The sequence below is a fragment of the Typopeltis vanoorti genome, chromosome 17 (assembly GCF_054136105.1).
Source record: "Typopeltis vanoorti isolate ZY-2024b chromosome 17, IOZ_Tvanoo_1.0, whole genome shotgun sequence".
NCBI lineage: Eukaryota > Metazoa > Arthropoda > Arachnida > Uropygi > Thelyphonidae > Typopeltis > Typopeltis vanoorti.
The window spans coordinates 31155813-31168930 of NC_143565.1; the positions used below are offsets into that span (position 1 = coordinate 31155813).

The 13118-nt window shown below is 32.9% G+C and overlaps 1 protein-coding gene across 4 annotated transcripts in view; it reads left to right on the forward strand.

Annotated features, from left to right (window-relative positions):
* The window catches only part of l(2)gl (LLGL domain-containing protein l(2)gl), a 437582-nt gene that overhangs the window by 417072 nt on the left and 7392 nt on the right, over nt 1-13118 (forward strand). For 2 of the 4 annotated variants that reach the window (XM_090407678.1, XM_090407677.1), the window contains exon 25: nt 11063-11157. The exons of 1 other annotated variant lie outside the window; for it this stretch is intronic. In XM_090407678.1, coding sequence (XP_090263804.1) covers nt 11063-11157 — 95 coding nt within the window. The remainder of the gene's footprint in view (nt 1-11062; nt 11158-13118) is intronic. One more of the 4 variants, XM_090407680.1, reaches the window with a different exon arrangement.

A 13118-nucleotide genomic window follows, 5' to 3' on the forward strand; every position in this document is an offset into this window, starting at 1 on the left:
GACAACAAAAAAAACTGTAGTGAACACCCTCTTATTACTACGAAGGTAAATCTTAACATGCATATATATATGGAGGCATTAACTCATATGGTTGTCCCACCTCATAATTCCATCCCTGTATGTTGTGACTTAGTCTGATTTTTCAGTAGACTCTTCTGATGAGTATGGCTTTACTCCAGAAATTATACTGAAATGGATCTCATTAAATTAATATCCATTAGTTTAAAAAAAAAAAATCCAAAGAAAAGCTTTCAGAGACATCCTTTTGTGAATAATTATATTATACTTCTCTGTCCATAAAATACATAAAAAATCACAAGCATTCTGGATGGAATCAAATTATGACTGATTAAAGCAAAACCTTACAATCTAAACTGGAAGCCAAATGGGTGTCCACCAGATGCAATTAATTCATTCAAATGATGGAATTGTCGTGGTTTCTGCTATATATATATATATATATATATATATATATATATATATATATATATACACGAGGTACATCTAAAAAGTTCAGTGAATGGTATCAGAAAACAAACAAATTACCTTTATTGGCCTACAAAACAATCGCCTTCCTTTGCATCACTCTTTCGACAATGTTCATAAAGCTTCTGGAAACTGTCAGCAAAGCCTCTTTAGGAATTGATTGCAGAACCACTGTCACACGTTCTTGGATTGCTGCCACGTCTGGAAAATGTGCACCTTTCATGCCACTCCAGCATCCATCCTTTCTGCGAACCATCGTTCGCAGAAAGGATGGATCCTGGTCACACTGGTAATGAAATCTCCAGAGGTTTCCATCCATTTTGCTTTCTGTTAGTCTGTCAGCTTGTGCAGCACAAACCGAGAACAGATCTTCTGCTTACCCAAATCTTTGCGGACGATAGTGTGCACAGTGTCCTTGCTATTGCCCAATTCCTCCGCCAGCAATCGAAGAGTTAGTCACCGATCTCGTGCCAGCATTTGTCGCATTCGCTCAATCATGTCTGGGGTTCTGCTTGTCGACAGCAGACCCAAACATAGCTCATCCTCAGTCGTTTCCTTCCTGTCACAAAAGTGCTTGAACCAGTCGTAAACACATTTTCTACTCACGGCTTCCATCCCGTACATTTGCACCAACATTTCATGCATCTCCGTCGCCATTTTCCCCAATCTGTAGCAGAACTTGATGCTCACTTGTTACTCCATTGCACTGTGAACCTACCTCTCACACTGACTATGTTCGACTGCCCGCAGCGGGTTTACCCTGACGGTCACATGTACTCCACGCTAGATGGCGCTTCTCGACATGTCTCTGGATAGTCATGCACGTGCACCTGGCCCATGTTGGCATTGAGATATCAGACCATTCACCAAAATTTTCAGACTGCCCTGGTATATACACTAGTGGCCAAAATTATGGAAACCTTTTGAAAAAAGTGTATTTCTGAGGTTTGATGGCTCATAACACCACCTTTTTTTTTTTTTTTTGGAGTAATACCATAAAATTATATATCAGTGGGAAGATAACTTAATCAAGAATGTAATGCAATAACCTTTGTGGAGGATTTTTTATTAGAACAGCAGTTATAAAGAAGAAAAGTGAAACACACAGAAAAAATGAGATATACGAAAATGCTCGCAATGTGAGTTAATACTTAGTTGGATAACCTTTAGTGTTAATTACGACCTTACAACGCCTTCCCATGGAGTGAACCAAGTTTTTTAGTTCTGCAGCTGTTATAATGTGAAACCAAGATTGAATTATTGCTTCTATTAATTGCGTTTTATTGCTGGATTGCTTCTGACTAACAAGTTTCTTTAGTCGGCTCCATAGATTTTCTATTGGGTTAAGGTCTGGGCTATTCCCAGGCCATTCCAGCAGTGGAATATGATTATCTTGAAACCACTTTTTGCACACAGCAGCAACATGACATTTAGCTGAATCCTGTTGAAATATAAACGCTTCATTATCTTGGAAAAGATCACATGCCGAAGGCTTCAGTTTGGGCTCAAGTATTTCATTTATGTATTTTTGGGCATTTATATTCCCATTAATCACGCAAATTCTGCCCACACCTTTTGATGTCATACAACCCCCCAGATCATAACACTAAGTGGGTGTTTCATGGTAGGTGTAATGCAATCAGGATGCAAATCTTCTCCTTGCGTATTTTATGCCATCACCACCAAACAGGGAGATTTTGGTCTCATCACTCCAAATAACACTGTCCCAATGTTCTGCTGTCCAGTTAACATGGGTTTTAGCCCAGTTTAATCTTTTCAACCTTTGTTTGAGAGATAAAAATGGCTTTTTTTGTGGAATTCTAGCATTTAGATCAAATTCCTGCAGTCTGCGCCAAACAGTCCTTGCACTCAACTTCACATTGTATTGTGCCATTTCATCTTGTATACACCCAGATGATTTTCTTCTGTCACGTAGGCACAGTCTCTCAATTCTTCTATCATCACTTGCTGATAATAGAGGAATTGATGTTGTGCACCTTTTCCTGCCTTTACTAGTCCGGTTTTGTAGTGACTGAGTCTCCTTATATCTCTTCAAAAATTTAGAAATGGCACCTTTTGTTAAGTTTCCACCAATTTTTCTTCTAATTTCTTCATAACTATAGCCTTGTTCACTTTATAGTACTATTTTACATCGCTTTCTGGGTGACCAGTCAACTCTTTGCGCCATTTTCTTTAATTTTGTTACGTTTTACAAGTTTACTAAATGAAAGAACACAAAATAAACCAACCAACTTGATAGCAATCACATAACACACTGACAAATGTCCTCCTCTCAGCTCCAATACATGACATCAATAGCTGAATCCTACTGTGACCTTATTGGCTCATTGCCAAAACAAGATGACACCTGATTGGCTCTTTAAACACCCATGCTCATTGGCTACATTTAAATGAAGGAAAGCTAGTTCATATCAACCTAAGCAAGCAGTGCTTCTTTTTCTGGTTATTTGGCTATAAATTTTCATAGAATACAGATAATTGAACAAACTTTGTTACATTACATTCTTGATTAAATTATCTTTCCATTGATGTATAATTTTATGGTATTACACACAAAAAAAGTGGTTGTATGAGCCATCAAACCTCAAAAATACACTTTTCCAAAAGGTTTCCACAATTTTGGCCACTAATGTGTGTGTGTGTGTGTGTGTGTGTGTGTGTGTGTGTGTGTGTGTGTGTGTGTGTGTGTGTGTGTAGTGATGAAATTGTAACCATTATAAATGAGTGTCTCTTAGCTTCAATATTTGTCCTATGGGTGATTAGTTTTCTATACTAAAAACTAAGCACAGAAGTATGATCCTAGATGTATATATTGCTAATAATAATTCTCTCATTTCTGAATATTTCAAAAATATTCTCACATCTTTAACAATTAAGAGAATTGAGACTTCACAATTCTCTATACCAATAAGAAAAATCTGAAACACGTTAATGAAAAGAAAAATATACAAGATGTGGCAATTAAATTACAAGAATACACGCACACTATTTGCTAACCTAGTTATTACTTCACCTTCAAATCAGAGATGCCGAGAAATTATATTCTTGGTTTAATCCTTTATCCAAGTGTAAGCAAACAAAGTTTGCACATGAAGTAACTTTAGGTCTGGACAATTTGTATATAGAGACTTGGATAAAGGATTAAACCAAGAATGTAATTTCTTGACATCTTGCCCTTTTCAATTTTAAGAGAAGCCAAAAATCACAAATATGGAGGATGGTCCAATTTCTGATTTTTTTTTTTTATAACCACCCAGAAAATTGTGAACAGTTATTGCATCAAGTGCATGGGCATTATGATAGGTATCCAGTTGTTTGGCCAAAGTTCAGGTCTCTTCTTATGAACACCTTCATGTAACCTTGTCAGCTTTCTGCACAGTATTGTTGATTCCCTGTTTGTCCTTGTTTAATGAATTTAAAGTGAACTATGACCGTACAATTAAAATATATCTTAATGTGCAATTGTGACATTTGTGCTCTTTTGGTCTTTTTGTAGATGGTTTTCCATTGTAGGTTTTGGTGCTTTGCTTCAGGGTTGACTGAAAGCATCAAGTTTCATCACCAGTAATAGCTATCATAATCAGTCAATTGTGAAAAAAGATCATAACAATTATGAAGCCACTGTTGCTCTTCACGCATAATTTATAGAAAATATTTTTCATTCCCAAATCACATATTAAAATTTTCCTCACTGTTTATTATCTCTGTCTGAATTTAATTTTTCTGCCATTAACTGTACATTTGTCTGTTGGACTGAACTCATTGATGCACTCATTCACATGATGAGTTTGTGGTTGCCCTTTGCCATTCAAATACACTAGCCCTTTTCATGGCATCACCATAAACCACTCTTAGCATGTCTAGAGGTTTATTTAGACTTGTCAGACTTTTCACAGAATTTGATATTAATGCACTGTTCTAAATTCTGTTCACTCATTTTTCCCACCAAAAACAATAAACATGCATGTGCATATACTCTGACAGTTTGTCAGCAATTGGTCATGGTACAAGTCCATTCGGGGATAATTGTCACACTTTGTACCAGCTCCACATAATCAACTGAGTGATAAATGCATCAAATATCCTTCTCACCCTGTCTTCACCAGCTGAAGTGCAGTAGATGGGAAACAGCATCAGACCCCACTAAAACCTCTTTGAAACACCTATGTAGACACACGTACTCACAAGAATATAGTCATTTTATTCCTGCAAATATTTCAACCAGAAACTAACTGGTTATCATATTTAGTTCATCAACATAATCACAAGAAGGTGAAGCTACAACATAGAATGTTAATCCTATTTACAGAGCTGAGCCATGTGTCAGATGCCACCTAGTGAGTGGTTACAATAAAATAAGATTAAAATTTAGGGCCAAATTTAAAATTGAATTGAAATAAAATTAAATTTAATTAGAAAATGAAATGACACAGCGTTTTATTAAAAATAAATAATAATAATAATAATTAAAATGTGGGGACATTATTGCTTCTCATTTATGAGAATGAGACTCTCCAAAATCTTTTCATTAGAGATTATCATTCTTATTTAAATTTAGGCAGTGGAGAAGTTCTTCAGCACTATTTTTAAATAACTGCTCAAACCTAAACTTGCACTAACATAAAAGGCAAGTATTGGACCATAGGATATAATGGTCAGTGTACACTCCTAACTATTATAATAATGGAATTAACTCACGTCAATCATTCTTTATTCATAGAATTTTCACCCGAGTATCACAGGCATCATCAGTACAGGTACAAGGCTAATTAAACAATAACTGTTATATTCACAAAGCGCCACCTAAGTAGCTAAGGTTAAATTTCCTAAATTTATTTAATTAATTTTTTATTATTTTTTAAAAAATTATTTTAATTATTTTAATTTAATTATTTAATCTCCCACAAGGGGGAAAGACGTAGACCATCAGATCTGTTTAGGTTAGGGGAATGAAGTAATGTTTCTTTGTATAGCAGTTCCATTAGGAACCGACTTTTGTGAATGACTTTTGTCTTGTTCCACTTAACTCTGTGTCTGGTATTGATGGCATGTTCTGCAATTCCAGACTGTTTGGGTTTGAGGTACTAGACATACAAAGAACACCAGTCATATGTCCAGTACCTCTAACCCAAACAGTCTGGAATTGCAGAACATGCCATCAACACCAGACACAGAGTTAAGTGGAACAAGACAAAAGTCATTCACAAAATTCAGTTCCTAATGGAATGGCTATACAAAGAAACATTACTTCACTCCCCTAACCTAAACAGATCCAATGGTCTGTCTTTCTCCCTTGTTGGAGATAGTACTTGATAAAGCAGCAAATCTTTCCTAACATATAATTGTATACACATATATATATATTTAATTATTTAAAAAAAAATTTAAATTATTATAATTGAATAATTATTTAATAATTAAATAACTAAATAATTAAATAAATTTAGGAAATTTAACCTTAGCTACTTAGGTGGCACTTTGTGAATATAACAGTTATTGTTTCATTAGCCTTGTACCTGTACTGATGATGCCAGTGATACTCAGGTGAAAATTCTATGAATAAAGGATAATTGACGCGAGTTAATTCTGTTATTATAATAGTTAGTAATATGTCTACTCATATGTCCAGTACCTCTAACCCAAACAGTCTGGAATTGCAGAACATGCCATCAACACCAGACACAGAGTTAAGTGGAACAAGACAAAAGTCATTCACAAAATTCAGTTCCTAATGGAATGGCTATACAAAGAAACATTACTTCACTCCCCTAACCTAAACAGATCCAATGGTCTGTCTTTCTCCCTTGTTGGAGATAGTACTTGATAAAGCAGCAAATCTTTCCTAACATATAATTGTATACACATATATATATATTTAATTATTTAAAAAAAAATTTAAATTATTATAATTGAATAATTATTTAATAATTAAATAACTAAATAATTAAATAAATTTAGGAAATTTAACCTTAGCTACTTAGGTGGCACTTTGTGAATATAACAGTTATTGTTTCATTAGCCTTGTACCTGTACTGATGATGCCAGTGATACTCAGGTGAAAATTCTATGAATAAAGGATAATTGACGCGAGTTAATTCTGTTATTATAATAGTTAGTAATATGTCTACTCATGGTATTTCCTTACTGAAACCTATAGTGTACACTCCATGCTGAAGAAGACCAGATTTTTCAGGTTTATTGCTAATATAAGATTGATGTTCTTGTCATTTTTCAACAGAACATCCTGTTTGTCTAAACTCTGAACAGAGACACTCACATTGAACTTGATAAACACCAGGGAGAGAGAGCAGTGGGCTATTTATCTTTTGTGGATGGTATCCAAGAGGAGATTTTGTTGATGGGGAAAAATGTAGGGACTAAATTATATCTTTTAAAGGATGTTAGCAATCATCTCAGATGCCTGTGATATGTGGGATAGGGACTTGCGGTACAAGTCCCTATCCCACAGTCAGGGTTTTTGGTGATGGTTTCACCACTGATTTCACCTCAAACTTCCTTGAGGTGAAACCATTTGTAGCAAGATGCATTGCGTGGTGCTCAATTCTTCTTGGAGAATTGGAGCAGATAACACATGCTCTGTTGAACAAAGATTTGAAGATGCCTATTTTTTGAGATGGATGATGAACTGATTGCCATGTGTAACAGCCTCTGAAGGTAGGTTTATGGTGAAGTAGCATGTATTTCAGAATGAGTACAGGAAAGAAGGATCCATGAAGGCTAATTGTCCATCCTTTTCTTTTTCAATAGTGAAATTGATATGTGGATGTAGGCTGTTAATCTTGGTTAGAAAGGTAAGTATAAATTCTGCTAAGTCTGGCCAGATGGCAAACACTTTATCAGCATATTGAGCCCAAAAGGAATTGGAGTTGTATTATACTGATAGTCTCAGTTGCTTCAGCCATAAACACCCATATAGCATAGCCTGTCTTCACTTCATTTGCAGTTTGCTTTTTCTAAATTTTCACTGTTCACCCTGGTTTGCTGATCCAGACAATTAGGGCTTGTTTATGAGTGACATTTTATAAAGTTTCACTTAAAATTATACCATTGTAATTTTATGCATTTCAGACAATAAGCCAGCTGATTAAATTTATATGGCCCAGAGGCATCAACCAAACTGTTCATATAGGTGTACAAGACTATGTTGAACGGAGTTTTAACATCTCAATATTAAAAATTCATTAGAAAGAAATAGCTTTTGTTTACCCTGACTGTAATTAGATTCTCTATAAATTATTTTTATGTGTATCTGTATATTCTGCATAAAGCCATAGTTCTTCTTCTTTTCAGCCATTTTCTGTCCACTGCTGGACAAAGGCCTCCTCCAGTTCTTTCCACCTTTCTGTGTTCTTGGCAATAGTGGACAAATTTTTTCCAACAAATTTTGACAGATCATCACTCCACCTTCTTTTAGGACATCTTTGGCCTCGTTTCCCTTCTTTTGGAATCCATTTCGTTAGTATAGTAGGCCATCGCTTATCTTCTCTCCTGGATAGATGTCTGGCTTCTTATCTTTTAATGTGATGCCTAGCATCAACCTCTCCATTTTCTTTGAGTTGTTGTTAGTTTATTTGCCAGTACTTTTGTTAGCGACCAAGTTTCAGAACCATATGTGATGACCGGAAGTATACACTAGTTAAATGTCTTCCTTTTTAAACAGAGTGGGACATCATTGTTTTGAAAAATGCTTTTCAATTTTCTGAATGCACCCCCAGGCAAGTTGAACTCTCCTATTTATTTCCTTTTGGAGTCCACAGTTTAGATTAATGAGATGACCTAAGTATATATGAAGAGACTCTTTCCAAGAAATTTGTTTTCTATTATTATGTTTTTGGTGTTACAAAAGATGATTAAACATGATTTTAGTTTTTTCTCTGTTTATTTTTAGACTGACTTTTCTGCTTTCATGATATAGGTCTTCTATTATTATATTTTGCAAACACTCTTCTGGAGTGTTTGCAAAAATTATATCATCTGCATATCTTAGGTGTGTTAAGTTTCTGTTATTAATTTTTATACTAAGGTTTGTCCAGTTTATATTATTAAATATATCTTGAAGGACTGCTGTAAATATTTTGCGTGATAGTCTCCTTGCCGGACACCTTTTTCAATTGATATTTTATTGCTACGTTGCTGTTGCAGTGTGGTATATTTCCTGGAGGAGGTCCATATGTTCTCCAGGAACTCCTTGATTCTAGAGTGCTTTGATTATTGCATTAGTTTTGATAGAATCGAATGTTTTTCATATTTCATAATCAATGAAGGCTAAACAGAGAGGCAATTGGTTTTCTTCTGCTTTTTCTATTATTTGTTTTACTGCATGAATATGATCAATTATGTTAAAGCCTTACGGAATCCTGCTTGTTCTACTGGTTGATTTGAGTCTAGAAGAGGGGTTAACCTATTTGTTATTACTTTTGTGAGAATTTTGTACAGATTGGAGAGAATACTAATTGATCTATAGTTCTTTACTTCTTTGTCCCCCTTTTTAAATAACACTATCAACGTAGCATTTTTCCAGTTTTCTGGTATTTTCCCCTCTTCTAGGCATAGATTTAATGATTTTGTGACATGGTCAATGATATTAAAACCATAATTACGTCAACTTAATTTTGTAGTCTTCAAAAATAATTAATTTGGTGACTGACTGAATTTTACATAGAGGAATTTAAAATATTTCAAGAGGATTAAATTTTTGGTAAAAGGGATTTAAAAAAAAAAAAGGAAAAAAAAAACAAAAGCAATTATTTTGTACTCCTGATTATGCTGAACAAAATGAATAAATGATTGTAAATTATCTACACGTAAAAGTATGTGTAGAAAAGTATTTATTAAATATACTGGCAATTTCAGTTTGAAATTAACAAGGTAGAATGCAAACAATTGATTTATTCAAAATAGTATGAGCTGCGTGATATTAAATCGCTAATAGCATTTTGCTTTCACTGAAGAAAAGGTTGATCATAATAGTGTAAAATAAATTGCATAAATAATTATATAATTTATATTATCATACAAAAACTTAGTTTACAATATCATACTAAACAGATCATTAGACAGATATAGTATCCAGATGGATTCTTAGGACCTTCTGTTTTTGGGTAAGCTTGATCCACATAACACATTAATTTATTTTTTATTTTATTTTTAAGGCTAATAATGATATTGTCATATGCAATATTGTTTATGCAATTTATTTTACACTTTTATGATTAAAGGTGTAAAATAACCTTTTCTTCAGTGAAAACACTATTAGTGATTTAACATCATGTGGCTCGTACTATTTTGAATAAATCGTTCCCATTCTACCTTGTAAAAACTGTTGTTTAAACCACCGATGATTAGTTTTCTTAATTTCAAACTGCAATATTTGATTTGGCAGTGTATTTAATAAATAATACTTTTCTTTGTGTTTAATAGATTTTAATAATTTATAATACTATGGCACAAGTTTCCCTCAAAACCAGTAATAAATGATTGCTTCGGAGCTTGTTTTGTAGAAAACTGCTAATCTCCGCTGCAGGTGAAGATTAACCAAAGCAATGGATTGTGACAGATTTGGTGGAAAAAAGTTTTCTTTACTAATTCTACATCCTAATTTAATCTACAATAAGAAAAGTAAAACTAAATGTGAGAACTATAGAAGAATTTCACTATTAAGTGTCTCAATCATACAAGCATTACTTGAAAATGAAAGAAAAATTTTTTAAAGATGGTCAATTGTTACACCTGGTAAAGGACAAGCTAGGTTTATGCTGAACACCGGTTAATGAGTTCTAGATTTTTACTTTATTGACAATTATTCTCTTCTTGAATATGACATTGTGGATTTTGTTCTGTAGTATTCCTTCTTTTTGGTCAGTTTGGTTTTGGCATTATTGATTAGTCATTCAAAGTTTTGATCAGATATCAGCTTTACTGTTATACTAACATTGCACGGGTTTATCACACTGCGGAATACTCTTTTCGCATCTCGTGTAGTAAACTAGTCTGTCACATTTCAAAAGTAATATTAATTCAACCCAATTTTGGGCCTCCTGTTCACGCAGGACTGTCTCATATATATATATATATATATATATATATATCAGACATTGTGAAAATCACCTTTTTGCACTATAAGTTCAATCTTTTTGTAAGAAATTAGTTCTCACACAAAATTAAAAAAAAAAGTTTAGTTTACATTGATGTATTGATTTATCAGAAAATATTGTTATTCTTTTACACAGAATAAGTTGAACTAGTTATTTCATAATGCAGATTATTTCAAAATCTGAAATGGTAATAAATGGGGGGAAAAAAGCACAGAATTAAGTTAAAAAAATAGAAAAAAAAATGATTAATTCAATATAATCAAAATATATACATGTATAAAGTTTAAAACACTGAAGTTCTAAAATTAAGACATATCTAGATAAATGTAATATTTATCTCCCAGACTGTTATAATTGTGGAAATCAATGAATCTTGAAAAATCCAGGTCTTATAATATATTTTTTCTTGTTTTTCCTTGGTATCTTACCTATATATTTAGTAGTTGTGGAGCAGGCCTGTGGCAACCAGATAAGTGAAGATGTCGTCAGGAACCTCTCTGTAACATCTGCTCCTAATTCATCTGCTACAAAGGAGGTCAGCATTCCTCCCTCATAACTTATCAATATAATAATGTGTGTTTATGTGAAAAATTGTGGGGATTAATCTGCTGGATTCCTTTACTAACATCCTCACCATTATTCTCTGATCTGTCTGCATAATTTTCTAAAACTTAATAATTAAAGAAAAGAGGATTTTGTCATATTAATATCACAAACTGTCTATTAACATCACATAACTACCTTTTTTTAATTATCTTACAGTGTGTAGTTTCAGGCTATATTTTTATTTTTGTGCAAACTAACACAGGGACCATTCATTTATTGTTACATGGCATTCAATAATGTCAAGTAAGAATAAGAACATGCTACTACTACTTACTATATTTCAGAAACAACCAAATTATACCTGTTTTGCTAAAATTGCAGATGGTTGTATAATGCTTGTGAATACTAAATTAAAGTTTTAGCATTAATGTAATCATAAAATATAAATAGTGCCAAGAATAAGAACTTGCTACTACTTACTATACTGCAGAAACAATATCTGTTTTGCTCAAATTGCAGATGCTTGTAAATACTGAATTGTATTAAAGTTTTAGTACATCATAAAATTATATTATAGATTATATTATAATCTGATATAAATTTTAGATTATAAGATACAAAAGAAAAAAAGTTATATGAAATTTTGCTTTTTTAGAAGTGAAAATATTAAAATTTATTAGAATGAAATTTTAAACTTGCATATTTTTGAAACGTGCTGTATTAAATTATCAGATTAGGTATACTGAAAAATTAGTTAATATTTCTGTAGTATTATACCAGCCATATTTACAAGGTAAAGGACAAGGTAAACATTAATGTAATAGTTTTTGAATCATATAAAAAATATATGCTTTGACGAAAGTGACATATGTTAATAACTAATTACAGTGAAAGAAAGTGAAATTTACTATGTATCACTCTTTTTGAATAACTACTTCCCAAAAAGTGAGACGCAGATGTAGAATCAGTATTATTGAAGGTTTCACTGGTGCAGAAAGTCCTCACATGATTCTTTAAATCTTGTAAATTTATAAGGATTGTGATGTATTATATGACCCTTTTTAATCACAGTCTTTATAAATTTGGAAGATTGTATTTTGACAATCATATGAGGACTTTCTATATCAGCCAAATTTTGATAACCCTGATTCTTTGTATATTTATCTGAAAACCCGTTATATAATAATATGTACTTGAAAGGCTTAAGTGTTGATTGCTCATAATAATGGTTTTCCATGGTATAAATAACACCAAGAGAGAAAAATTACATTTAATATTTCACTTCAAATTTGAATTACTTTCCACAATTATTTAGTTCAGTGCTGTGTTCCCATCACAGTTAAATTGTGCTCTAATGATGCTGGATAGAAAACCAGCAAAAATATTGATAAGTTTATTAAATGTATTTTTTCCTCTCTTGGTAGTGTACCTTGGAGCATTATTATGAATGTTATATAATAATTTTAATCAATATTCTGTCAATGTACTTATTTATAGTTGTCACTTCAATTAATAATAGTTTATTCATAAACTCTGATTTTGCAGTCTAAGCCATTAAATTTAATACAGAAACTCGCTGGTTTCTGTACCAGCTGGAGCTAGCTAGCATTCCTTGATTACATAAAGATTTGATGGATGGACGTGACAGCCATTTTAAGCAATAGTAATTTTAGTTCAGTCTCTCTCTCTCTCTCTCTCTCACACACACAGCCAAAGAGGGAAAGCAATTCCATATATTGTTAAGGAACTGATAGACACAAAAATATGAAACTTACACCATTGTCAAGAGGAACTCAAAATTTTGTTGCTTTCATTTGCAAGAAGTACAAGCAGTAGATGCCAAAGGGCAACTCTGTCCATATCCAGTCTCTAATTTGTGTTCAAGAAATGTTTACTCCATTTTAGCATTATTAATCAGATGAAATAGTTTTCTCACCAGAGGATCCTTAA